The sequence below is a fragment of the Anomaloglossus baeobatrachus genome, chromosome 12 (genome assembly GCF_048569485.1).
Source record: "Anomaloglossus baeobatrachus isolate aAnoBae1 chromosome 12, aAnoBae1.hap1, whole genome shotgun sequence".
Taxonomy (NCBI): domain Eukaryota; kingdom Metazoa; phylum Chordata; class Amphibia; order Anura; family Aromobatidae; genus Anomaloglossus; species Anomaloglossus baeobatrachus.
In genome coordinates this window covers 88180855-88208471 of record NC_134364.1, presented here as the reverse complement: position 1 = coordinate 88208471, position 27617 = coordinate 88180855, and the positions used below count along the sequence as shown (strand labels likewise).

General features: G+C 41.9%; 2 protein-coding genes across 2 annotated transcripts; one reads left to right on the top strand and one right to left on the bottom strand.

Annotated features, from left to right (window-relative positions):
• Positions 1-22143, top strand: LOC142258218 (Fc receptor-like protein 5). Its single transcript, XM_075330728.1, has 15 exons — positions 1-242; positions 385-651; positions 3026-3307; positions 4192-4437; positions 5015-5275; positions 7959-8240; positions 14374-14625; positions 14912-15175; positions 16963-17256; positions 17801-18070; positions 19300-19587; positions 19692-19994; positions 20076-20216; positions 21035-21095; positions 21544-22143. Exons 1-15 carry the CDS (start codon positions 29-31, stop codon positions 21563-21565), a joined length of 3447 nt encoding a protein of 1148 aa, XP_075186843.1. The 5' UTR covers positions 1-28; the 3' UTR covers positions 21566-22143.
• On the bottom strand, positions 22080-27617 carry LOC142257563 (low affinity immunoglobulin gamma Fc region receptor III-A-like). The gene is made up of 8 exons (XM_075329708.1): positions 27614-27617; positions 27252-27300; positions 25932-26200; positions 25597-25854; positions 25044-25214; positions 24636-24713; positions 23922-23947; positions 22080-22607 (listed from the first exon to the last, which is right to left on the bottom strand). The coding sequence occupies exons 1-8, from the start codon at positions 27615-27617 to the stop codon at positions 22560-22562; spliced, it is 903 nt and encodes a 300-aa protein (XP_075185823.1). The 3' UTR covers positions 22080-22559.

Here is a 27617-nt window from a genome sequence, read left to right as displayed (position 1 = left end):
GGTGTCCTTTACACCTGACTGGAGAACGATGTTCTACAATGAGACATTGACCATTTCTTGCCTCCATCCGTCCAATGTCCAGGACAATGAGACATATACTTGGTATCGGAATGACATTCAGATGGATATAAGTCTCCAAAACTTTACCCTCTCCTCCATTCAGTTGTATGATAGGGCAGTCTACCAGTGTCAAACTCGCACCAGTCAAAAAAGTGAAGCTATTCGACCACATGTAATAACAGGTAAGAAAATGGCAAGTATTATAAGACATCTTTTTTGTATAAGCTATGTTTGAAGGTGTATAGAAGGAGTTAATAATATTTGGTCCATTCTGTAAAACTGTTTATATTCATCAGGTCTACATTTCATGCTTGCCTCCACCAGATCTTACCATAGTGAGAGCCCCGCGCTACGTCTTCGAAGGCGACATTCTGACCCTGAATTGTGACAGTCGTCCTGATGTGAATACAACTGATGCAAAAGTATCGTTTTTTAAAAACTATCAATTAGTGAAACCTATGAACTTTGAAACTTATTTATTTGTCGGGAAAGTGGACAGTACTGTGGCTGGAAGATATAAGTGTACGAAAAAGGCCATCTTCAAGAATGAAATTAAGGACACTGAAGCTGAAGAGTTAATTGATTTCACAGGTAACATTTCACCTATGTATGTAAAGCCTGCTTTACACCATACGATCCAGCATATGATATCGTATGCGATCGTACCCGCCCCCATCGTATGTGCGGCACGTTCAATTTGTTGAACGTGTCGCACAAACGAATAACCCCCGTCACACGTAGTTACCCGTCCATACGACCTCGATGCGGGCGGCGAACATCCACTTCCTGGAGTGGGAGGGACGTTCTGCGTCACATCGACGTCACGCGGCAGCCGGCCAATAGAAGCGGAGGGGCGGAGATGAGCGGGACGTAAACATCCCACCCACCTGCTTCCGCATTGCCAGCGGGAGCCGCAGGACATAGGTAAGATCTGTTCATCGTTCCCGGGGTGTCACACACTGCGATGTGTGCTACCCCGGGTACGATGAACAACCTGACGTTCAATTTTTAGGAATTGAATGACGTGCGTGCGATGAACGTTTTACTGTTCAATCTAAATCGCACGTAGCTGTTACATGCTACAATGTAACTTACGATGCCGGATGTGCGTCACTTACGAAGTGACCCCACCAACACATCGTAAGATATATTGTAGCGTGTAAAGCGCCCTTAATGTTCATTGTGGTGTTTGGTGCTAAAGACCAGAGATGAGCTACAGGACCTTGTTTCCAATGACTGATTTGGGCTAAGAAATGTAACATCTACCTCTTGGTAGCCCTGTGGACCACACCAGAAAAGATCTATAGTACCTTGTTTCCTAGGGCTCTGATTTGAGTGGAGCCACTAACCTGGCTCCAAGACTTCAGTGCAAGCAGGGTGGTCTGTTATGATGGTTGGAGGAACAGATCAGAGATCATGGCTTCATTATTTCCCATGACTATGATTTGGGTGGAGGCACATAGCTGTCTCTAGGACTTCAGTGTGTCTGGCAAACCTCGTGGTTTGTTTTGATCTTTTGAGGCACAGACCAGTGAAGACCTATAGCTCCTTGTTTCCCATTACTCTGATTTAGGTTAAAAAATGTAGCTGGTGCCCGAACTCTGGTGCCTCATGTCTGCCCAGGGGTTTATTGGTATGCTTGGTTGTATAGACCGGAAAACATCTACAGCACCTTGTTTCCCATTATTCTCATTTTGGTTGCAATTACTTAGCTAGTCTCAAGACTTCAGTGCATCTAGCAAGCCTAGAGATCTGTTGTGATGGCACACACCAGAGAAGACCTCTGGCTCCTTGATTCCCTTGATTCTGGTTTGGATGGAGGCACTTAGCTGGCCCCAGGACTTCTGTATGTCTCAGTCCAGTGGTTCAATTGTGATGCTTGTAGGTATAGACCTGTGAAGACCTAAAGAATTTTATGCTCCATGAATCTGTTTTGGGTTGAGACACTCAGTTGGGGCCAGAACTTTGGTGCTCATAGTAAGCCCAGTGTTCCATTGCGGTTATTTGTAAATCAAAAAAGTCCATGGAGCCTCTGTTAGGAGTCTCAACACAGAAACCCACGGACTTTTTTGATTTGCATATTTCCCAGGGGGCAATGTACCTAGGATTTCACTGTCTTGAGCGCCCTCGCTGGCTGCCGGCAGTGTTTTCTCTGTCTGGTCTCCCCGAGATCAGTGATTGTTTTGTCTTGTTGGTCTACTAGGCATTGCTCCCACCTGGCCAAAATCCTACTCCACACTGATGAGGGGCAATACCCCGAAACAGCTGTCTGTGGATGGATACCTGGCCTTGGTATTTCCCTTGTCATATCTTTAAACTTGTCAAAAAGTTGGATATTGACTAAAAGGGTCACTTAATATGGTGGTCTCCTAAAAAGAGCCACCCCTTGGCTGGGTCCTTCCCGCAGGGATATCTGGCTGGTTTCTGTGTTGAGACTCCTAACAGAGGCTCCACAGACTTTTTTGATTTGCATATTTCCCAGGGGGCAATGTACCTAGGATTTCACTGTCTTGAGCACCCTCGCTGGCTGCCGGCAGTGTTTTTTCTGGCTGGTCTCCCCGAGATCAGTGATTGTTTTGTCTTATTGCGGTTATTTGTGGCACTTAGCTGTCCCCAGGATTTCTGTATGTCCACTCAGTCCAGTGGTTCAATTGTGATGCTTCTTGGTACAGATCAGTGAAGACCTAAAGGATATTATGCCCCATGAATCTGTTTTGGGTTGAGATACTCAGTTGGTGCCAGAACTTTGGTGCTCATAGTCAGCCCACTGTGGTTCTTGGTTACACAAATCAAAGAACTATCCTTTTGAGAGATTCACACCAACAAGATAGCCTACTAACTGAAAAGGTCATAATGACAATGCAATGAATACCATGGATCATACTATTATGATTCAACATTTAGTGTGTTGTTTTTGCATTACCATGTATTGTACTAATATATTTTGCCTTTCACTATCTTTCAGAGTTGTTTTCACCTCCAAAAGTAAAGATAGGTTCATATCCAATATCGGTGGGGATGGTCATGACTCTAACTTGCGTGACAATTCTTCATCCTTTAAGGGCAAACACGGAATTAGAATTTGCTTTTTACAAAAATGGTTGGCACGTCCGAGAATTTGGATCATTAAATAAATACACAGTTCAGTCTGTTCAATTGGAGGATTCTGGGGATTATTCATGTGAAGTAAGAACAATAATGAACAGTGTGAGGAAGATGAGTGAACAGCTGTTGGTCCTTATAGAAGGTAAGTGTACATGGGTCATTGTATTGGCCAAGAGCAGCGCTATCACATACTTAATTATGTAAAACTCTGGTTCCTACAATTCCTAGAGAAGGAACCAAGTATCAGAAACAAATTTATCTACACCACCCCTTTTCCCATCATACTGCTTAGGGTTAATGAACTCAAGTTGGACTTGGGGCTTCGGTGCCTTTAACAAGGTCAAGTGTTTTATAGACATGTCTGATAAAGCAGATGAAATGTCAGGTAGCAATGTCAGTGACATGTACTCAGTCTTAGGTCGTCAGTGGCCAATCTAATGTTCTTCAGCTTATGGGGTACACCAATCCTGGTCATAGTTGACGACGACGATTCCTGACATCTTCTAAACTTCTGAAAAAAGTAAACACTTATACTTTCATACAGTGAAAGAATATTATTCCCCAATGAACACCAACGCAGTGGTGGCTTCAATGTATGAAAAACTGTCCACGGTTGGGTCTACTCATTTTGGATATAACTTGATTAGACCCTTGATTGCCAGTTGCTGGGTTGATCCATTCTTCTCAATTAACTTTATGGATCTTGCAAAGTGGCGTCCCCAGATTACAGTTCGTTGGATAGCTTCCAACTTAGTAGATAATCAACAGATGGGTCATATACAAAGTAAAGGGTCAAGGTAAACACGAGACATGGGATGTAATTCAGGAAAGATGGAAATCAATAACAAGGTCTAACTCAATGTCCTTATCCTTAATAAATGGGAGAAGGTTCACCGATTCATTCTCACTTGTGATTACTAGATGTGGTCATGCAAGGGTGGAACACACCATCTCATTGAGTAAAATGTAGGATTACTTTACAGAAATAAGAATATTTTAATAAATTACATTGTGTCCTTACCATAGAGTCCATTAAGCCTGTGCTGTCTGCTAACCCAAATTGGAACAAAATTTTAAGATTCGATCAAATCACATTCACATGCAATGGCCAGACAAGCAAGACATATTCCTGGTATAAAGACAAAGTCAAGCTACCCTCAACTGAAAAAACACTAAGGATTTCAAGTAATGGCGACACCGATATTGGGCAATACCAGTGCCAGGGTGAATCTGGTGAGAAAAGCGACCCTATTCATCTGGATGTTTTCTTTGGTAAGATTAGCAGTTCAATTCCAAAATCTTCGAAAAAAATATGTTAGTTTGGCTGAATAAAGATCAGTGGAGTTGAAGATTATTTTTCCGCCAACCAAAATTTGTACAAATTCTTACACAAATATTCATATGACTTTTAAGACTAAAAGTAGTCTGTAAAGATGGTCAAACTCAACAATTTTAGTGAGACCAGTTGAGGATGTTCTAACTTAATAACACCAGCAGCTGTTAGAGGGGAGAGGACAGGACTTTATCATCATGCCTGATAAATTGTTTTCAAAGAAGCTAGACCTCCTACAGAGTCATCTTGAATTGGCTTACTCCCCTCTCCCTATTGAATAAAGGCCGCACCAATACTTTATCTTCCTGTCTAGTGGGGGTCAAGTCTGATTTAATACACATCATTAGTCTTCTGGCTTTAGGAGCAGCTTACTGGCATTGACCACTGATTTCTGTATTATGGAAAAATAATTTATTTTCACACTTCCAATCTAGAAATAGAATATCAATGATCAAATGTTATGTGCTTTTATTAATAGACTCGATTTGCTTTTACAGCATTCCCTCTTTATTTCAGTGTGGCTCATCCTACAAGTACCTCTATCCATCCATGAAGGGGACAGCGTGACACTGAAATGTAAAATGTGGCGCACCGGCTCGGCTGTTAATACCACATTTTACAAGGACGACAATATGCTTAAGTTTTTGGGTTCTGAATCTGACTTAAACCTTGGAACTGTTTCCAAAAACGCCACAGGAAAATATAAATGTACAAGATTTGTAAACACGGGTTCTATATCAAAAATCTATGATGCCGAGGAGTATATTTCAGTAGTAGGTAAATCTTGGATGTCATTTTTCATCAAATATCGTAAAGCTTTACTCAAGGTGATTTTCCAGATTTAAACTATTAATGGTCTATCGTTATGAACATCAGATTGGTAGGTGTATGATTCTAGGGCCCTTACTTCTAGCTGCAGCCTCTCTAGGGCCCATACTTCTAGCTGCAGCCTCTACTTCTTAAGGGTCAGAGCTGGTCCCCATTTACTCCAATTGGTCAAATACCTGATATTGATGGCCTATCTTAAGGCCATCTGTTACGGGGGGACCGGCAGATTAGGACCAGGGGGTATATATCCCAATCGCCAGCCAGGGCCCACCGTGCTCCAGATGGTAATGGAGCTGCTGACACCCTGTGGGTTAGGCGGAGACTATAGAGCTGGATGGCTCTGAGATAACCCAGGGAACAGGTCACGTGTGTAGTGACACGTCAGACCAGACGACAACCCAGTTAGCGTTTCGGTGGAATTGGCGCAACCTCGACCTCGTGTGCAGGGAACATGTCAGGCCAGATGGTGACCAGGAGCGTTGACCAAGAAGACCGCTGCGACAGCGCCCTGTCGGTCGCGTGTGTCAGACACGACAGGCCGAGCGGTTCTTTGATTAGCGTTTCTGGTCACTACTCGAATGGCCACGTGTGTAGAGAACACGTCAGGCCAAGGGATCACACCAGTAGCGTTGACTGGGAAGCCAAGGAGGATAATAGCATCAGGGTAAGACGAAAATGACCGCAAAACAGCTGCTATACCGGATGTTCTTTATTCAAGTTTTAGTGCAGGATAAAACAGCGGCGGCACCAGACACGGATACCGGCCCCTCACAAAGGACACAAGTGAGAATTTATCATCCCGGTAACGGAGGTTCACGAGTGGTGCAGGACTCATCTTTCCTTTGCATGTATGTACAAGGAGGATAATATTTTCACACACCCAATCCTGGAACACTCTGTTAACTCAACAGGGGTCCTGAGGTATGCTGTCCGTGCGCATAGGAGGCACAACCGAACAGGTGGCGCAACAGGTGCATTTTCCGTGTGCGTAGAGGGCACTCTCGGACAAGTGACGCAGAAGGTATGCTGTCCGTGTGCGTAGGAGGCACAACTGGACAGGTGACGCAGCAGCTGCAACCCAGTTAACACCACTGGACTGCTATAGCACAACAGGAACGGTAGCAAGGAAGCACGGCGCCTGACCCTCATGTGCTGAGCCACGAATCTTGGCGTGACAGGCACCGTTCGCCTAGCCCTACCTACCACTTCCAACAAGGGTATGCCACCATGAATTCTAAGTGAATATGAGTGAAGACTGCGCACCTCCATGTTGTCTCCAGCCCCTTTTATAACCTAGATCCGCCCCAAACCCAAGGTGGAACCACCAAGGTCCAATAGCAAAGTGCCATATCATCAGCGACGTCACCAGTGGCCTATCTGGAACCGCCACGTGAATGATGACCTCATGGCAGCCACGCCCCAAACACTTCACCAGTCATCGTCTGATGACCAATGGTGAGGTGCCAGATCATAGGGGCGGGCCTCTGCGAGCCAGTTCGGAGTGGCCACGTCATCAGGACACCTGACACCCTCTGCCCTATCAGGGCCTGCCACCTCACAGACATGCTCAGTGAGGTCCTTACCAGACCTAGCCTCTGATGCACTAAGTGCCTGAGCATACTCAGTAGCCTGAACAACAGACTCAGAAATCAGACTATCTGCCTGAGCATGCTCAGTAGGCACATCCCAGAGCTTAGACACAGCACGAAGTCCAAGTACCTGTGTAAAGAGGCTGTTAGGATTAATTGTGGGAGCATGCTCAGTAGCCTGAACTGAGGACTTAGTCTCAGAAATGACACAATCAGGCTAAGCATGCTCACTAGGCAAAACACCGGGCTTAGACTCTGGCTGGGGTAAATCGGCGCACGCATGCGCACTAGCAGCCTCTCCACACTTAGACGTGGTGGAAGGAGCAGCCAACTGGACGACCCGAGGCACGGCCAAGAACGGCAGCCGGTGCCTGGGCGCAACAGGAACCACAGCAGGCTGCTTGCGGCTATGGCGGCGTCGGTTCGTAACACCATCATAGTCTAAGGATAAACCACCACTATCTTGATCATGGAAACCCTCTCAAGCGTGATGAACACCAATATGGCCCCATTCAAAGTCAAGGCCTTCCACCATTTGTATCCACAATCCAATTTTCCTATCTCATACACAGGGGATACTTTTGTCCCAAGCCAATGACCCTCCAAAAGGTTGAGTAGTATACTTTATAAATCATGATTCCGTAAAATCTTTACTTAGTAGAGAAGTTTGAGTCGACATCCAACTGCTAAAACACAACATAAGCCCCATTGCTCTACAGTTCACTATGGGATGGTTTCCATATTAGAGAAGTCAAATATTTATAGTTTTCAAGAAGGTATGAAAAAAGGGCAAGTGTTTTCTCCATTATGTCTTGGTTTGGTTGGTTGAAGTTCTGTTTTTTTAGTTCTGGCAACTACTATAAGCTGTACTGATTTATGTTTTATGTCTCCATGTTCACTTTTGACTTCCCATGAAATTTCAGCCATGGGCATTAGGAGTACTATGTAGACTTAGTAATTTAGTTACCAAAACAGATGAAGTGACATACACTGTAAGATTTTTTATGAATAATAATTTTAGACTTTGTTTTATTTCATTTTAGAACTTTTTACCTCTCCAGAAATCAGTCTAAATTTACATCCGGTGGTGGAAGGAGCTGACATGACTTTAACCTGTCACACAATCATTAGTGGACTGAGACCATTGACACGCTTGAAATTTGCCTTTTACATAAATGGAAAAATTTTGCAAGATTTCAGTGAATCCAATAAATACAAACTTGCATCCGCTCTGTTGGAAAATTCTGGGAATTATTCGTGTGAGGCAAAATCATCTGATAACACTGTGAAGAAAAGGAGTGAGGCTTTATATATTAACGTACAAGGTGAGGCGGCTGTGTGTCTGGCGGAGGGACCTACTGGTTAAGGGTTTTGAACTGTCTTGTAAATTTAGGGTTCCTTAATTTAGCTTTAACACTGATCTGCGTTACCCAAGTAGACTGGTAGTATGGGTCAAACCCGGGACATCAATTGTACTGTATCTTGTTATATATTGAGTTGGCGACCGGCTACTTTGCTAATGGCCGGTATGTACTACAGAAGTGGTGGAAACCTGAAGGTCCATCGTGGTACTTGTAGTGCTACTTGTTTGTATTATAGTTCATTTGGTCTGGCCACCTACATACCCTCCCCATGGGTGTGTTTGACATGTGGCTGACATGCCACATGGTTCTTAAATGGAGTCTGTTGTTTGGCACATGGCAGATGGTGAGGAGTCTGTGTGACGGTGTGGAGTCTGTGTGGCAGTGTGTGGAGCAGCACTGCAGGAGAAGCAGCCTCTGAGAGGAAAGAGGTTGCTAATCTCCAAGAGGAAGGAGCCTCTGGAAGGAACACAGCTGAGGAAAGTCAGCCTGTGTTGAGAGACTGCCAGAAGGCAGAGTGTGTCTACAGCAGCCTGTGTGTAAGGTGCTCTAGACCAACAGAGTCTGTGGCAGGAGATCGGAACGTCTCCTATGGGATCCAGGTGAGAGATCCTGTGCAGGCGAACCCTGCAAAGAGATCTGTATGTACATTTTGTGTTAGAAACTCTATGCTGAAAAGCCTGTTTTGTTTCTGTGCTGCTGGAGCAGTTTATGAAAGAGTAATAAACCTGCTGTCTTTTAAATGAAAAGTGTTCCTGTTGCTACCTCTAAAGCACTGCAAGTCAAAACAAAGGACATTTAAAATCTTAAAGGCTGAAAATACAGAAATAGCATTTGAGAAGTATAAAGATATCAATAGGAAATGCAAAAAAAGAAATCAAGCAAGCAAAATTAGCTACTGAAACAAAAATCGCCAAGGACATTAAAATAAATCCCAAAATCTTTTATAAACACATTAACGCAAAAATGAAAACAAAGCATAGTATCGGTCCCTTAAAATATAATAACAAGTTAGTTATAGAGGACAAACAAAAGACTGAGATATTAAACAGGCACTTCTCATCAGTGTTCACCAAGGAACAGATTGTTCCAGGGATCATTCAACAAGTAAAAAATCATAGTTCACCACCCGATATAATTAATTTAACACTAGAAGAAGTACGCCTACGTCTGAAAAAAATTAAACATTGACAAATCCCCGGACCAGATGGCATTCATCCACAAATATTGAGGGAATTGAGCTCCATAATCATCAGACCGCTATATCTCATCTTTTTAGACTCGCTTGTAACAGGGTTGGTGCCTCAGGATTGGAGGATTGCTGATGTGGTACCGATATTTAAGAAAGGTAAGAGGGTGGATCCAGGCAACTACCGTCCAGTAAGCCTGACATCAGTAGTATGCAAAGTTTTTGAGGGAATTTTAAGGAATGACATGCAAAAATATATTGCAGAAAATAATATAATAACTGACAGACAGCATGAATTCATGAAAGATAAGTCATGTCTAACCAACCTGTTGGGGTTCTATGAGGGGGTAAGTGGAAACCTGGATATTGGTAATGCAACTGATTTATTTGGACTTTGCAAAGGCATTTGATACTGTACCACATAATAGCCTTATACTAAAGCTCCAGAAGCAAGGACTAGGGGAAACTATATGCAACTGGGTAAGGAATTGGCTAAAAGATAGGAAACAAAGAGTAGTCATAAATGGTACATTCTCTAACTGGGCTATAGTCAGCAGTGGGGTGCCGCAGGGATTTGTGCTAGGACCAATTTTTTTCAATCTTTTTATTAATGACCTTGTGGATGGGATTGATAGTAAAGTGTCAGTCTTTGCTGATGACACCAAACTATGTAGGATATTAAAACCTGACCTTGATAGTACAATATTACAAAAAATTCTGGATAAGATGTCAGAATGGGCTGATACTTGGCAAATGAGATTTAATGTTGATAAATGTAAAGTAATGCACCTAGGACGGAGTAATCCTATAACTGCGTATATATTAAATGGAAGTAAACTTGGGACTACAGAACAGGAGAAGGACTTGGGTATTCTCATTACAAATAAGCTGAGCAGCAGCACTCAATGTCAAGCAGCAGCTGCTAAAGCAAACAAGATTTTAGGGTGTATAAAGAGAGAGATTAGATCCCATGATCCCAATGTATTGTTACCCCTCTATAAATCACTTGTAAGGCCACATCTGGAATATGGGATCCAGTTTTGGGCTTGACATTTTTAAAAAGGACATTCAGAAGTTAGAGTCGGTTCAAAGGCGGTTAACTAGACTACTACAAGGAATGGAAGGCCTCCCATATGATGACAGGTTGAAAAAGTTATATATGTTTAGCTTAGAAAAAAGACGTCTCAGAGGAGATCTCATTTATATGTATAAATACATGTGTGGTCAATATAAAGGATTGGCACATGACTTATTTCTTCCAAAGACAATACTAAGGACCAGGGGCATACACTGCGAGTGGAAGAAAAGCGATTCCGGCAGCTAAATAGGAAAGGGTTATTTACAGTTAGAGCGGTCAGACTGTGGAATACCCTACCACAAGAGGTAGTAATGGCAGATACTATAACAGCTTTTAAAAAAAGGCTGGATGATTTCCTCAGTACACACAACATTGTTGGTTATAAATGACTTAAGGACAAAATGAAGAAGTGGAGGAAGGTTGAACTAGATGGACCTAGGTCTTTTTTCAACCTAAGTAACTATGTAACTAAGTGTGAACTGGTGTGCAACTTGACAATATATAAATGCTTATATTTATATATATATATATATATATATATATATATATATATATATATATATATACATATATATATATATATATATATATATATATATATACATATATATATATATATATATATATATATATATATAAATATATACTAGCTGTACTACCTGGCTTCGCCCGGGTTAATAACTGCTGTTAACAAAATAGAATGTATTAACACAAATGTATTCTGCACACAAAAACCACAAAACAAATAGATAGAAATGTAATTATTAAATAGTTTCACTTGGTGAAATGTGTGCTGAGGGTGGTATATGTGTTCAAGTACGTGGTAGTGTGTGGTGCATTTTTTGTGTGTGTTCATATCCCCGAGTATGGTGAGTATCCCATGTCGGGGCCCCTCCTTAGCAACTGTACGGTAAATACTCTTTGGCGCCATCGCTCTCATTCTTTAAGTCCCCCTTGTTCACATCTGGCAGCTGTCAATTTGCCCCCAACACTTTTCGTTTAACTTTTTCCCCATTATGTAGATAGGGGCAAAATTGATTGGTAAATTGGAAGGCGCGGGGTTAAAATTTTGCCTCACAACATAGCACCCGGCGCTGCCCGGGATAGTAACTGTCTCTCTGTTTCTCTCCCATTCTCTGTCTGTCTCCCCCTCTGTATATATCTCTCTGTCTCTCTCTCTCTATCTCTTTGTCTGTCTGTCTCTTTCCCTGTCTATCTCTGACTGTCTGTGTCTCATTCTCCGTCTGTCTCAATCTCTTTCCCTGTCTGTCTATCTATCTCTTTCTTCATCTGTCTCAATCTTTCCCTGTCTGTCTCTCTATCTCTTTGTCTGTCTCTTTCTTTGTCTGTCTCTTTCCCTGTCTGTCTCTTTCCCTCTCTTTCCCTGTCTGTCAATTTCCCTCTTTCCCTCTCTTTCCCTGTGTCTGTCTCTTTGTCTGTCTCTTACCCTGTCTGTCTCTTTCTCTCTCTTTCCCTGTCTGTCTGTTTCCCTGTGTCTGTCTCTGTCTCTTTGTCTGTGTCTGTCTCTTTACCTGTCTGTGTCTGTCTCTTAACCTGTCTCTCTCTTTCACTCTCTCTCCCTGTCAGTCTGTCTCTTTGTCTGTGTCTGTCTCTTGTGTCTGTCTCTTACCTTGTCTATGTTTGTTTCTTACCCTGTCTGTGTCTGCCTCTTTCCCTGTCTGTGTCTGTCTCTTTCCCTGGCTGCATTGTGACACGCCAACATTCCATATAAAGGCGTGGCTGCGCATTCTTCTGAAGTTCTGGCTGCACTGTGACTCCCAGCTCCATTCGCTTTAATGGAGGCAGGTTTTTTGGTGAATAACTGTAAAGCGCGGTGTTACAATTTCCCCTCAAAACATAGCCTATGACGCTCTCGGGGTCAAGAAGTGTGAGTGTGCAAAATTTTGTGGCTATAGCTGCGACGGTGCAGATGCCAATCCCGGACATACACACACACACACACACACACACACACACATACACACATTCAGCTTTACATATTAGATATATATATGACTATTTTCAACATGCAAGGCCATGTTGCACCCTAAAGTTATGGGCTCCCTTGAAGTTTAAGGTGGGCCACATTCCTTTTTTGGATAGGTGATTTGGACCTGTAATGGGCCTACCCCCACCAGTTCATGTCACCCTTTATTCCTTCGATTAAAAAAAATATTGGATGCCTTGGTCCTAGAATAGGGTGAATGAAATAAGTGTGAAGCCAACTTATAATATCACTAAAGAGTCACTTTTTCTAAAATGGGTGTGGACCAAACTAGGTTCCTGTTGTTTTACAGGCAGCTCAGCTAATTTAATCTATCCTTAAAAAAAACACTTTTTCTTAGGCATGGATTCATAGTCATGCTCACCTGCTGTCAATCACGTGGATTTAGCTCATATTTGTTATGAAGATGATCTAGTGGTAGCAGAAATCATCCAAGAAGTTGTTCAATGTGTGTTTCGCAACCTTCATCAGGAGTGGTCTCAGGGCAGCTCGGCTAATTTAAAAGGAATGCCAATCCTTAAAAATACTTTTATTTAGACATGGAATCAATAAAAATAACATACTAAAGATATGCTCACCTGCTGACCCTAATGGATCAAGTCCATATCTGATATGGACATGATCCAGTGGAAGGAAAAATCATCCAAGAAGCACCCTAATGTGTGTTTCGCCGCCTTCACCACAGATTGTCTTAGGGGCATTTCAGCTATTTTAAAAGTAATGCCTGTCCTTAAAAATACTTGTTCTTTGGCATGCATTCATTAAAAATAACTAACTAAAGGCATGCTCGAACCAGGTGGATCCAGTTCCTATCTGGTATGAAGATGATCCAGTAGTAGGAGAAATCATCTCAAAAGCACTTCAATCTGTGTTTCGCAATCTACAGCAGGAGTTGTCTCAGGAGCAGCTCAATTAATTTAAAAGGAATGCCTATCCTTATAAATACTTTCACTTAGGCATGGATTAATTAAAAACAATTTAAATTCATGGATAATACATGGATCCAGGCCCTATCTGGTGTAGACTTAATCTAATAATTAGAGAAATAATCCCAGAAGCACTTCAATGCGGGTTTCACAACCTTCATCAGGCGGTGCCTTGGGACAGCTGAGCTAATTGGCTGTTTTTAAATACTTTTTCTTAGGCATGCTCACCTCTTGCCACCCTTGTGAATCGAATATAGACTGCTCCATTGGTCACCATTAAAGGAAGCGATAACTACATTGTTTAGACAACACAAGGCCACTGAAGCCTGTGATTGGCTGCAGCGGTTAGTATGACTGGTTCAGCGTGTTGTCAGATGTTTCCCCATTCCAGGTAAATCTAAAAATAAGAAGCGTTGATAGTGTAACACCAGATGAACAAGTGTAGTATATAGGAAATATACAATCACCTAAATCGGTTGTGAACGTCACAACCACTGATAAGCAAGAGATAATGGCGTCTGCTGCAGCCCCACATGTATGAGCATTTAAAATGGAGTAGAGAAGGGGTTAAAGCCGCTCATCAGCCAAATGAAACTGTAGAAATGTTGATGAATAATATCTTTCTTTTATTCCATCGGTCAGCGCGTTTCAAGGTCAAACACCTCTTCCTCAGGACCAGTACATCAACAACTGGTACTGGTCCTGAGGAAGAGGTTTTTGACCTCAAAATGCGTAGACCGATGGAATAAAAGAAAGATATTATTCATCAACATTTCTACAGCTTCATTTGGCTGATGCGCGGCTTTAACCCCTTCTCTACTCCATTTTGAATCCCCATTCCAGGTGACAGTTTTCTATTTTCAACATTTTCTTTATCCTTTCATTTTCTTCTTTTTTAGGTATGGCAGTGGTGTCATTTACACCAAATGTTGGTCAAATATTGACTACGGAAACTATGACTATCGCATGTAATGTGGATCCAAAAATCAAAGACAAACAAGCGTACTACTGGTACAAGGATAGTAACCAGATGAATATAACTCAACAGAGCTTTACCGTTCAGGATGCACTTGTCAGTGACAGCGGGTATTATCAGTGCCGATCCACTAATACTCATATAAGTGAACCCCTTAGGCTGGATGTCTCTAATAGTAAGTCAGTTACATGAAGAAGAATCTCATTACTTCCTAAACCTTAATGCAGTTGTATGAAGTCAAAAATAAAATCTTTTTCCAGAAATAGCTCTACCCTCTTCCACAGGCTGTGTGTGGTATTGCAACATTATGTGGTAAGCTTCGTCTTGAGGTGCCGGAGATCCAAGTGTTGGGAAATATTATCTATACAACTTAAGAGTAATTTGATACTGGCATTCCGTTCCTTCATTACAAGAGTCCAGGAGTGTACATCCTTCATACTCTACACTTTTGTGTCTTTCAGGTGATCTCATTGTGCAAGCTCCCCCATTCATATTAGAAGACGAAGAGCTGACCATCACATGTCACCATCGTCAGGGTCTAGATTTAGAACGCACCGAGTTTTATAAGAACGGCGGTATCCTAAAATTTTTGGAAGCTAATTCTGCTATGTTACTTGGAAAAGCCTACTTTAATATGACAGGGGAATATAAATGCAATAAAAAATCCAAGACATCTTCGTTCAGGTATAGCTCTTATTCCGCAGGACTATTTGTCCCGGTCACTGGTAAGATTTTGTATTTTTATATTAATAGTCCATACAATTACCCAGCGATTACTTGCTTTATTTTCGTGATATGCTTGGGAATTGCCAGATAGACATCCAAGAAGCTATTCAACGCTGGTCAGGGTAGTTAAGACATCGAATTGTATTTTGTCCCTAGTGTAGAAAAGTCTACGATTGATATTTCGGTAATGACATCCAAGTACTAAAACTATAGAGACCAAATACAGCGGCAAAAAATAATACCATACAGGAGAAAGTTCAAGTCAGTCCTGTGAAGGAAGAGGTTTGGAGATGTCCACTCTTATGGTGAGCTGGTTGGTGGATGCTTTGGAGTAATTTTCATGAGAGATCTGTATGGGATGATGATGTTTGCGAAGTTCCTACTCGTTAGTGTTGGGCTTACCTGTGTCTAAAAGTGTCCAAAATCCTTTAAAACCTCCCAAATTTCATGCACAAATAAACGCTTGGCTGTGCAGTGTTCACTTAACTTTGTTGAGATCAGAGTTGTTTCCTGGAAAGGAACTGGAGATAGCAATCAAACAGGACAATTCTTATCTCCTCCAACATCATCTGGTAGGGAAGATTTTGTAGACCCCTATAGATATCAGATGTTTAGCCAACTCTACCAAATTGTCCAGCTTTATTTAATCAAAAAAGTTCCATTTTGTTATCCTAAACGTTCATCCTTTGAGTAGTAGTTGATGTGAAGAAGTCTGTAATAAATGGTACCAATGAAGAAGACAAAGTCAAAGTCAGGGCAGGCAGAAGTCTCACAACAGTATGTATGTCTGTCATGAGTAGCATTTTTAAGAATTTTCAAGGGCAATGTCACGGACTTTCCTCTGTTGCAGATTTTGGTGACAGGTTTTGAGTCTGAGTCTCACTTTTTCTGGTGGGACTCTGTTTATTAAATGGGAGAAGAGGGTTAATGACAGTTTTCCTTCCAGCAGCTCCTGACTCCTGGTCAGGTGTTTCCGGTTGGGACCACGCCCAGGTCCTATAAATACTGTTAACTTCCACTAGAGGGTGCCGGTTATTTTCATTCATTTGGAAGCTTGGCCAGGAGGAGGAAGGAGCTGGAGAAACCCTCTATGACTTTTCTTGTTGGCTGCAGCATTGATGCTTGTTACAGCATTTCTAGGTGTCCTGGTTGTACAGTATGATTGCGACCCAGTAGTTATTTGTCCTCCTCCCCCTTCTATGTTGTTTCCCCTCATGCACTTTTAGTGGCTCCTTTGTGTGTGGTTGCTGTGTGTGCGAGTTGTTGTAGTTATTACCCATGTTTTATCCTTTTTTGTTGGTGAGGTGTTTACTTCTGTCCTTGCCCCTTCCTCCCGGGTGGTGGGTTGTGGAGGGGGGAGTCTTGTCATTAGGGAATAGGACAGGAGATAGGGTTTAGGTTGGAGGCCCGGACCTTCCAACCTTTAAGGGTACCTCCGAGTGTTAGGGTGAGTGCAGGGGCCCCAGCCTTAGGGCCAGTATGGGTTTCCCTGTGTTCACAGGGCATCCCGTGACAGGCAATTAGATGAACAGTTGGTGGTTCCCAAAAATCATTCTTTGGTTAAATGTGAAAAATAATATTTAACATGGGTATTGATTAGTATCTTCCATCTTCTTTTCTTTGTTTTTTTTCATGTGCTCTTTGTCCCTTGCCTCTTTGTCCCTTGTTTCTATTTTCGAAAAAATTAAATATTAGCATTCCCGCTTGAAGCGCATTCAATATTTGTGGTGTAATGTCAACTTCATAACATTTAATCTGATTTTTTTAACCTTTTTTATTTCCCTAGAATTTTTTACCTATCTGGTTCTAAAAGTAAAAACAACTCCAATAATAGAAGGTGATCCCATCACCTTATCCTGTGATGTCGCTCTAAATCCGGCTTTGAATCCTCTCCGTGGTAGCACAAAGCTGGTATTTGCTTTTTACATGGATGGACAAAAAATACGGGATTATGATGAACTTCATAAGTATCAAATTACATCATCTATGAAGAAGAATTCTGGAAATTATACGTGCAGTGTGAAATGTTTAAGTAATGATCTTGTGAAGGTCAGCCAAGAGCTTGACATTGACGTGCAAGGTAACAAGTAGTGGAATCAGTCAGTTTAGTGGAATTCTGGTTTTCTCTGCATTTTACAGCTCATTCAGTGCAAACACCATTGTATACCATGATGCAAAGGCAAATATTAATGTTGACTCTCATAAGTTGGCCTGGAATCTGGAATGCACCCCAAATCTTGAGCACAAAAATTACCTTGTTCACTATTTTTTCCCAAATTGAAGAGAAGCCCCCATGCTCAGGAGGTGTGCAGTGTTAATATCCTTTTATTTTGACAAAAAGCTCCAAATGCCTCTGCAGTCCTTCTAGCTGCCACTAGGCGGAGTGAAGTACATATTCATATAATAAGCTCCTCAGCTCCCCTAGTGGTGGCTGTAAGAATTGTGTCAGATTACTGTATGGTTATGTGAAAGCAGCATGAAATGTAGAAGTATGTATGATCGAAGTACTTTGCCCCAAAGGTTTAGTAAGGGCATATTCATGTTAAAGCTAATAAAAATTTGCATGTTTCTATATTATTTATAACTATACATATATCTTTTTATTGTTCAATTCTTGATTTTAGAGATTTTCTCCGCTCCCGTTCTGAAGGTATACCCGACAAATGTTCAGTTTGGGAAATCAATGACGATAAACTGTGACTTTACAGTTCATCCAAAAAAAAGTAGTTCAGATGTGATAGCTACCGTTTACAAGAATTCCAAAGTTCTTAAGAGAGCAGCTGTTAGAATATTCTCTGCTCAGGACCGTGATTCTGGAGAATATATGTGTCAAGTTGCTGATTCCAGAAGGAACATCATCAAATACAGCCCATCCAGTTACATCCTGGTCGAAGGTAATCGATTTGCTTCACACTCAGCTGGAGATCCTCAACCTAGGCGCCACTGGCACTTACTAGGCTCTTCAACCTGGTCTGGCATCCAGTCCAGTCCTCAATAGCAGATGGTCTTCACCTCTGCACTTGTCATCCTCAGCATGGCATTCTGGGTGACTCTGGCTGTAACTAGTCTCCACAACCAGGTCTGGTATCTAGTTCTATCCTCTGTGGTAACTGGTAGTAATTTTTGTCTCTGAAATCTTTGGCCTGGCATCCTTGGCACCTCTGGTATGTAATAGTTTCTATGACCTGGTCTAGCATCCAGTTTGGTTCGCAATGGCAGATAGTCTTCTGCATATGTCAACTTGAGCACCTCTGGCACTTACTAGGCTCGACAACTGGCTCTGGTGTCCACTTATGTCCTCTGTGGCAGCTGGTCATCTCTAATGTGCTGGGAATTTTAGGCCTGGCATCCTGTGCATCTCAGACACTTATTAGGCTCTGTGATCGGTCCGATCCTGTGTAGAATCCAACAACCTTAGGTGTCTCTGATGTTTACCAGGCTCCAAGACTTGATCTGAAATCTAGTTTTTTATTCGTCAGTCCTCACTTTTGTACCTAGCATCCTGGCTTCTCATCCTGGTTGTTTCTGACATATGTTAGGACCCATGACATCATGACAGTCTCCAGTCCGTAACTCCATCCAAGGCAGCCAATCTTCACTTCTTCACCCAGCATGCTTAGTCTCTCATCTGTAGTGCCCTCATGACATCATAGGGCCTAGTAGGAGTAGGCTTCAGAGGCACCGAGGGTGGCCGTCCAAGGATGTCGGACACAGAAGTGAAGACCGGCTGTCATAATGGACAAATTGAATTGTCTATAATAAGCATACAAGCTAAATAATTTCCTTCTTGGGTCTTCCATTTTCAGCTAACAGACATTTGATGAGCTGGTCTTTGTTGAGGGGGGGCTTAACATTCATAGTTTCCTATACCGGACAAAATTGTGGAGGGAGGCTTCTGCTGCAGACGATTGACTAGAGATAAGTTTATCTTCGGTTTATAAACAGAAGTGCCAATTCCTAGAAAAGAAAAAAAAAAATATATATATATATATATTATATATATTTTTTTTATATATATATGGCTGTAACTAGTCTTTTTCTACTATATATATATATAGTAATTCTAACAGAGTTTATTGCAATATTCAACAGAATGTGTGAAATATATGGGGTTTTTTTACAGACAAAGTGGATGGTGCAAAAATCAGAGCTGACCCAGAAGATCCCAAGATGTTGGTTGGAAGTAATGTAACGATCACCTGCTCTGTGTCTAAAGGTACCGCCCTTTCATTTACATGGTTGCACAATTCGAAGGAGGTAGATGTGAAAAGTGAGTCTTATCAAGTTCGGCAAGACGGGAGGGTACTCGTCATAGGATCTCTTCAGAAGTATAACTCCGGATTGTATCAATGCAAAGTCAGCAACCACTTCTCCTCCACTGAGAGTAATGAGCTGAAAATTGCTGTCATAGGTAAGAGTCATGATGGCAAACAAAAGGAAAAATTACTTCTCTCAAATGTCTTGTATTGTACCCCAAAAAGCTCAATGAAGTAATATCTAACATTTCTCTTAAAGAACCGATAGGTAGTGCCTTCCTCAACACAAACAGGAAAGTCCTTGACTTGGTGTTTGAAGACAGTTTCACCTTTACTTGCTTTTTGACTCAAGGGAATGGTTCCCATTTCCTTTGGCTACACAACGAACAAAAAGTGAAACAAGATGCATCTATATATGAGTTCAAGGAAGGAGGCAAAGTGCTACATATCAAGTCTGCCCAAGCCCATCATGAAGGATCTTACCAATGTAGGGTGGAGAAGGACCTCTCTTCTAGACAAACATTGGTATCAGAAAGTGACACTCTCATCTTAAAAATCTCAAGTAAGTCTTCTACTGATGGCTTAAGGACCTAGAAGATGACACGAGTCCATTCAGCTCTCTTACTCTTGATTTATTTCATAGGTAAATGTGGCTCATACGTCAAACCATTGCTTATTGTCCTGGTCTTGGCGACTCTAATATTCATCTCAATTGTTGTGTACAAGTATCAGGACAAGATAGTAAAACCTCAATTTCTCCAAAGAAAACTACAAGTCCCCAGAGGTAAGTGAATAAAGAATACTTTATTAGGGCTGTAAATAAATATTTCTTCACCGGAATTTCTACCATGAAATACATAATTAAACCTATCCAATGGACTTCCACCATATTTGTAAAATTGGCTAACCCTCTTTTATCCTCTAGTTTTTTTGTCTCCCCTTTTAGAATTGTTTTTTCCTTGTTGTGTGTCTCCACTTGTTGACCCTATGGGGTTGTCTCTTTTTTTTTTTCTCGTGTCGTCAATGTCTTCAACAATCAATCACTTAACACAAACAATTCTGGCAATAATTTAGGAATGTCCTGTTTATAAAAGAAGAATCGTTTATGTAAACCCCACGGTCTAGTTTTTGTAGGTTTCCGATGTTGGTTGAAGCCAGCAGGCCACTAATGGCACCATCAAACCCTCTTAGCATGCAAGAAGAAGAATCTGACATCAACATGGACCTATGCAAAGATTGATGTTGACATAGGGGTAGTGTTATGGCACTGATCACTGATGGGGAAGAATTGCTGGATAGCTAGGAACCATTCAAAGAGTATATATGAAGAAGTGAGGAGCAGTGCGATAGTGATAATGTGTAGTGCCAGGGGAAGCTGGTAAATGTTGTACAGAGCAGTAGGCCAGAGACTAGCCTCGTCTGAGTAGTCTGGTAAGGCAAAAAGGACAAGTTAAAGGGTTTTACTTCTCCTCCTGAGTAAAGTAGCATGTCGTCTGATGTAGCCTTGCCGCCATGTTATAGTGTGCAGGTGGGTTTGGGATGGGTATCTTTGGGTAACAAACTTTAGTCATAGTAACATTTTATCCTGTCATTTATCTCCAGTATCCATTGAAAAGGTTGAAGATAAGGTTCTTCTCATGGAAAACATGGAAAATATTGATAGGTCAGTACTTAAATCTTTAAGATTAAAATAGCTCCTTGTTTATTTTATGGTATTATTTCAGCACAAATTAACAATTAAGGGGAAGTCCATATTTATATACCCTACTAGACAATTCAGTGTTGATGGGAGACCTCCTCCTAGGGTTGACTGGTAAAGAGAGCAGCTACAAAGAGTATCTCTCTATCATGGTCTGGAGGATTGAATACATTCATGCATTACACAGACACTCCATTGTGTGCAATGCTTCATTTCTCCTGTGGGGGCACTGCAGGGGAATTGAACACATGCTGCTCCACAGTTTACAGCTGATCACTGAGGGTTAAGGCAACGGGATACCTAGTGATTAGCTAATTTTTTGGAGAATCTTCTAAGAAAAAAATGGATGTGTATTTGGGGTAAAAGAAAGTGGTTTTGTTCCTCATTTCTAATTTTTGTATTTTGTTTTCAGAACTTCTAACTCCCATCACTGAAACCACAGGAGCACATTAGAGGAACGCTTGGATAATGACTTGGCCGTGGGTGTCTTTACTACAAATGTGGCCCTCATTGTGAACAGAATGTGTCCAACTATGACCGATATCTATATTGTGTTCAAAATGTTGGCCTTACTGTTGCCCCAATGTAGATTTTTAAAGCTTCACGATAGATACGTACTGCATTATGCCATCATGGTGGTCATTACATGTCCTTCATTCCTTCACTGGGGGATTTATGGATACTTGCACACTTTTCCAGAGATGCCCCTTGGGGACAGAGCTTTAAGTATTTCTTATATGGTCTAAATCAGTTCTTACCTATTGTGCTGTGACCCTTATGTGGCCTTCATTGTTTTACCTTAGGCTTATGATGAAAAAAAAAAGTTTTTTAAATTCTGAATATTTTGAACAAAAATAGAATTTTAAAGTTTTTTACTTGATTTTTCTGAAAAAAATAAGAATAAAAAAAATGAAACAAAAATAAATCATTTGAAAACTATGAGGCGTGATCTATAGATAGATTTGAGTGTTTGTTTTTTTATGTGTCTCAAGGAGTAGAGAGTGGGTCGGAGAGAGTGGAAATCACCAAAGCTTAAATGCAAAAAAGTTCTATCAAACAAAAACATTTTTTTACGAAATTAGAAAAATAAAATCTATTTCTTATTGATAGAACAGGGGTAGAACTGGTTTAAAAGATTCCGTTTGTAACTGGTGAAAATATCCAATGCATAGCTTGTGATTTCTAACAATCTCCGATGTTTAAGGGAGTGTCTGTTTATTTATACCCTTGGTGAATATAGGCAGCACATCTATAAATGTAGGCGTTTCTTACATGATAGATGAATTCATAGCTGCATATTATGTAATGGACCCTCCCTGAGAGTTACCGCAACATGTGGGATTTTACAGGCCTGAAGACATTGACTACTTTCTTGTAATCCTGATAGGGTGTTATCATTAATATTCAGCATTTTGAGGCACAATGTGATCAGTGGTGTCTATGCTTCACCACAGCGTAGGTGGCAGTCACATCAACCTGCAAGGTAAAAAGAAAAATAATTGTTTATTGCAGATTTTATTTACAGTACATTTATATTTTTTTTTACAGTTAAATATATATATATATAGCATACACTACAGAAATGGGTTGAGGATTTTTTAAAGATTTTTGAGTCAGTGCCCCATAAGGATCCGCAGTGCTGAGGCGGCCACCAATGCTTCTTAAACACTTCTTCAAAGGTCGTGTTGCACAGTGCCCTTTCAAATGTGCTAAGTCCTCCAGACAGAGAAGAGAAACATGGGCAGGCACACGGTGTCATGGCAGGCGAAAGAACACGCGGCGTGCAGCTCAACACACAGGAAGAAAACCAGGGAAGATGTAGAGGAAGGTCCTAGCGATAGAGGGTTCACCACCTCACAATCACCTGTGACTGAACCCTGAGCTCCCTAACATCCGTAGACGTGTCCTACCACCCGTGCGCCATCATGTGCCTAGGCCCTTGCTGACCCTGAACTTTCTTAGACTAGTGACTGGGTCAGCGAGACACTAGTCCCATTTGTACAATAAAACAACACAAGGAAAGTAAGACAAACAGGGTGGGGAAAGGCACAACGAATAACATTCCTGGTTTTCTTCAGGAGAAAACTTCACAGCTGCAACTGAAATGACACCTCAGCTACTTCAAGACAGGCTCCTTCAAACTGGTCAGAATAGAGATTCTATGACCAGAATAAAGTAAAGACAGGAGTGGGTAAATATAGTGGAAGAAGTGATGACAAGATGCTGCAGCTGTGATAAAGGCTATGAGTAATCTCAACCATAAAAGAAAGAGTACTTAACCTTTTCAGAATCAAATGAAAGTAAATCCACTCCATTACAATATATAACCTGCAGACGTGACACACTAGTGACACAAGGGACTAATGAGACTGAAGACAATGTGAGCAAACATGCCAGATAAAGTAACATGGCCAGATGAAAGAGCCTACTGGGCCTGAGGGGCCAAAGGAAATATAGCTGAGCCTGACTTTACAAGCCAACAGTGGGGAAGGGAAGAGGCCCAATGCAATTACTACACCAAAGGACCAACATGAACCCAGAGAAGGATATGATAGGATATGATTGGTTAATAGAGGGGTCTCAAGTAGGGTTCCCTCTCATGATATTCATGAGGTTCAAAAAGGATATGGGGAAAGGTGATAGCCATGGAAAAACCATAACTCCTTAAGGTCTAGTGTGAAACCATCAAGGTTAAAACTACGCTTTCCACCAAGTATATTGCTTTGATAACTGCCACAATATTCCCAAGCCTAAAATGTTTCACATTGTATGAATCTAGATTATACTCACATCTTTGATGGCCGATGTGGATGACACTAGAAAAAAGTAAAAAATTGTAGTATTAATAACTATACAGAACAAAACTGAGCCCTAAAGAGACTTTATGATGTGAAGTGATGGCCCTACAGTCAATGGTCTAGTGCAGGGTAGCCAACTGTGAAGAGGCTGACATCTACAGAAATAGGAATGAAGGTTCTGAAGGTTCACAGCCATAAACAGTATCAGAAAAAAGATAAACTGGAATGTTTTTCATTGTGGTGGCATGATGAGGCTGTGTCAAGTCAACTAAACAGAAAAAATGTTGAAGATGCCCACAGGAAGGAGGGGGTTCGTAGGTAATCTGATGACCAACATCTACCCCCATGGCTGCTGAACCAGAGTGCTTGAACACTTTTTGCACAACTCTCCTGAGATGTTCTTGAGGTCGTAGGAAAGAAAAAGAATAACTATGAGATTCTAAACTATAAGCTCTCAAATGTTTTCTATGACTTCAGCATTCATATTAGCCATTGTTTCCCTTGAATTGTCATGTAATTCATACAGCCGGATATTGGCATATTCAGATTGGAAGACTATTGTCCTAGTGCCACCTTGTTTATTGCCTATAATGTCCTCTGTACAGAATTTCCTTCAAAAGAAACTATTGAACGTGTCCAGAGAGTTAGCACTGGAATACATGGTAACATTGGATGGCAATTTTGAAATACAGGGTAAAATACCTACCTGTCTGTAAATGGTCCATATTGAGAGAGCTATAGCAGATATCCTCCTCAGGAGCAGGGTGTGTGCCAGCTACAATATCTAAAAACATATATAGTCGTGAGAGAACAACAACTACTTAACGCCCCTTAGACATTGTTTCTTTATTGCAGGACCAGAACGAGTTTGTCCAGTGACGTCATCTCTCGAAGAGAACAGTCATAGCTTACAATAATCACACTTACAAAATGTTACTAAATTGGTGACTTCCCCATTGAAGAATCACCTTAGTTCTACCTATACCTTCTGCATTTGATGATACTTTGCCCTTCTTATTTGCCCTACGATTAAATTGACCCCCATATATTTGAGTCCTTGGAACCCACCGATATTGCCAAGACATAAGAATTCTCTTTTCTAAAAACGAGTTACCTGCCATTGGTGCGCTGTTTTCTTCTTGTTCTTGACATGAAGATGGTGTAGTTTTTTTACTTCTACACTTCCAGAAATAAATAAGAATGAGGATGAGAATGGCTACTAAAGTCCCAATTGTAGCTCCAGCAATGATGATGGGATCAAAACCATTCCCTGAAGGAGGACGTCCTGTAAAGATTGAAACATTTTATGATCCTAAAATTTCAGATCATAGTGATTCTTCAAGTATTATGTTTTGTATCAAACCCATCATTTTATTTTTAATTGTAATACCACTCCTAACCACATGGTGCGCTGTTTACACATGAAACTATTTCAATGCCCCTTTGTACATGTCATAGAGCATGCTTACTATACTGTTAGTAATTTTATGACTCAGTGAGGAGCTGATAACACCCGGAGAGGTAACAGAACCCTTGATATTTCACTGGCATGAGATGTTTCTGGTATTGCAACTTAGCCCATTGAAGTGAGTGGAGCTGAGCAATGGTGGGGGATGGCGCTCTTTCTGTGAAAATAAGTAGCTATGTTATTTAAATTATCAACTTACCCAACACTGAGATGTAGGTTTCCGCAGAGTAGATATGATATGTTTGATTAAGTTTTCTAAGCAGTTTAGTACATCTATATGTCCCGTACGAGCCCCGAACAACTCTATCTATATGTAACTCCGAATCATTGACCGAGAACTTTATCTCTTTATCTTCCTTGTAAAATGTTGTGTTTATTCCTTCATATATACCGTGACATCTCAATGTCAAGGGGTCTCCTTCATAGATAACTGGGGGTCTCTGTAGGATGAGAAAATCTGCAATAATAAGAATGAATAATGACTCCCCTCTAGATACAACGTTAGACGTTTACTAGGATGGGATGACAACTTACTAGTACTCGCAGTCAATGTGGCACGAGGACTGAGGACACCATTGCTGATCCCACACTGGTAATCACCTACATCTTCTTTATGAACAGAGTCAATCTCCAATCTCTGCTGATCTTTATCTTTTAGTGGTGCCCCATCTTTATACCAATAATATCTCTGGTTCTCCAAGGCAGCGGACCCCACATCACATAATAGGCTCATTGGATCCTGGAATAATATCTCACTCCAGTTAGATTTGAAAATTACCACAGGTCTGACTTCTGCTCCTAGAAAAAAAAAGGGGGGGGGTAATTGAATAGGTATTTGTCACGCGCCCCGGCTCTCCTGCTAGGCTCCCCGGCTCTCCTGCCATGCTTCCCGGTCTCTCTGCCTTGCTTACCCGCTCCCGTGCCAGGCTTCCCGGTTCTCTGCTCCATAGCCTTCCTGTCCCATTGCCTGCGGTCCCCAGGCAGCCCGGTCCCCGCTCCCGGCGCCCGTCGGCATCTCTGCCTCAGCCCGGCTCTCCTGCTCCCTCCTCTGGCTTCTGGCACCCGGGCCTCGCGCATGCGCATTAGGGCGCGCGCGCGGTCATTGACCCTCTCTTAAAGGGCCAGCACCGAGAAACAGGAAATTACATAGACAGGTACAGGGTATATTAAGAATCACCTTCCTGGTGGGCGGGGCCTGTTCTACGTGTTTAGTAAGCTAGTGTTCAGGTCCCCTATTTCCTTGTCTTGTACCTTGCCTGCATTAACCCTGTCCTGTCTCGTAGAGCCTGTCCTGCCACGCCAGCCGCTCCGAACCACGCTCATTCCCGTACCCTGACGGTGACTTTGGCGGATGTGCCACCACCTCTGCAGCTCCGCCAGTCTCCAGTCCCTGGCTCCGCTTGGTGACCCGTTCCATCGCTCAGCAAGTCTCGGATCCCGCCTGACCTTACCACCTGGCCTCGGACTCTGAGCCTCGTCACCCGGACCACCGTCCAGAACTCCATCCACCTTTCCTGCTCCCCTATGGACTGTCTGACTACCACCAGTGCTTCGGCTACCGTGCACCCAGACCCTCTGGCGGGGTGACCTGCCTGGCTGCCTCCTCAAGGGAAACCGGTGTACGGCCCAGAGGTTCCACCACCCGGACGTTACAGTATTGCAGATTCACTTAAATTATGCATATTTGTAATTTGGTATATGAAACCTTCACAGTTTTCAACATTTTCTGCTTCAAGTCACCGTTACTAAAACGGGATAATTTTTAGACAGTCCAAATGTAGACTATAGAGTCGAGATGAACAAACCTTTTGGAATTCGAACTTCGAGCATCATGACATTTTTTCTATTATAATGTTCTGCATTTTAATAGCAATTGTAATACATCTACTGACCACATGGTTCACTGTTATACATATGAATTCATTGACACTCAGGTGGAAGTGCTGCACTGCTTGGAGTGGCGTAACTAAAGTCTGATGGGCCCCAGTGCAAAATTTGGACCTGGGCCCTCCCTTGTATGTTCGTCAGATGTAGGGGCCCTGGAAGCATCCAAGATTTTTTGAAGGTGTACATGATTTGCCCTCCCCCCATGTGATAATGTCCCCTGATCCTGGTGCTTTTCTGAAATAATGTCCCCCATACTGGCCCCCTTCCATTAATAATGTCCTATATTCTGGCCCCTTCCTGTAATAATACCCACATTGGTACTGATTTACCCAT

Excerpts from the sequence above, each read along its gene's own strand:
- LOC142257563 (XM_075329708.1), bottom strand. Across the intron at positions 25,215-25,596 it reads AACCTACATCTCAGTGTTGG|GACGTCCTCCTTCAGGGAAT; the intron begins GTAAGTTGATAA and ends CAATCTTTACAG. Across the intron at positions 23,948-24,635 it reads TATGGACCATTTACAGACAG|TGTCATCCACATCGGCCATC; the intron begins GTAGGTATTTTA and ends ACTTTTTTCTAG.
- LOC142258218 (XM_075330728.1), top strand. The coding sequence starts at position 29 with ATGTTCTACAATGAGACATTGACCATTTCTTGCCTCCATCCGTCCAAT. Across the intron at positions 17,257-17,800 it reads GCTTGACATTGACGTGCAAG|AGATTTTCTCCGCTCCCGTT; the intron begins GTAACAAGTAGT and ends TCTTGATTTTAG. Across the intron at positions 20,217-21,034 it reads AAAACTACAAGTCCCCAGAG|TATCCATTGAAAAGGTTGAA; the intron begins GTAAGTGAATAA and ends ATTTATCTCCAG.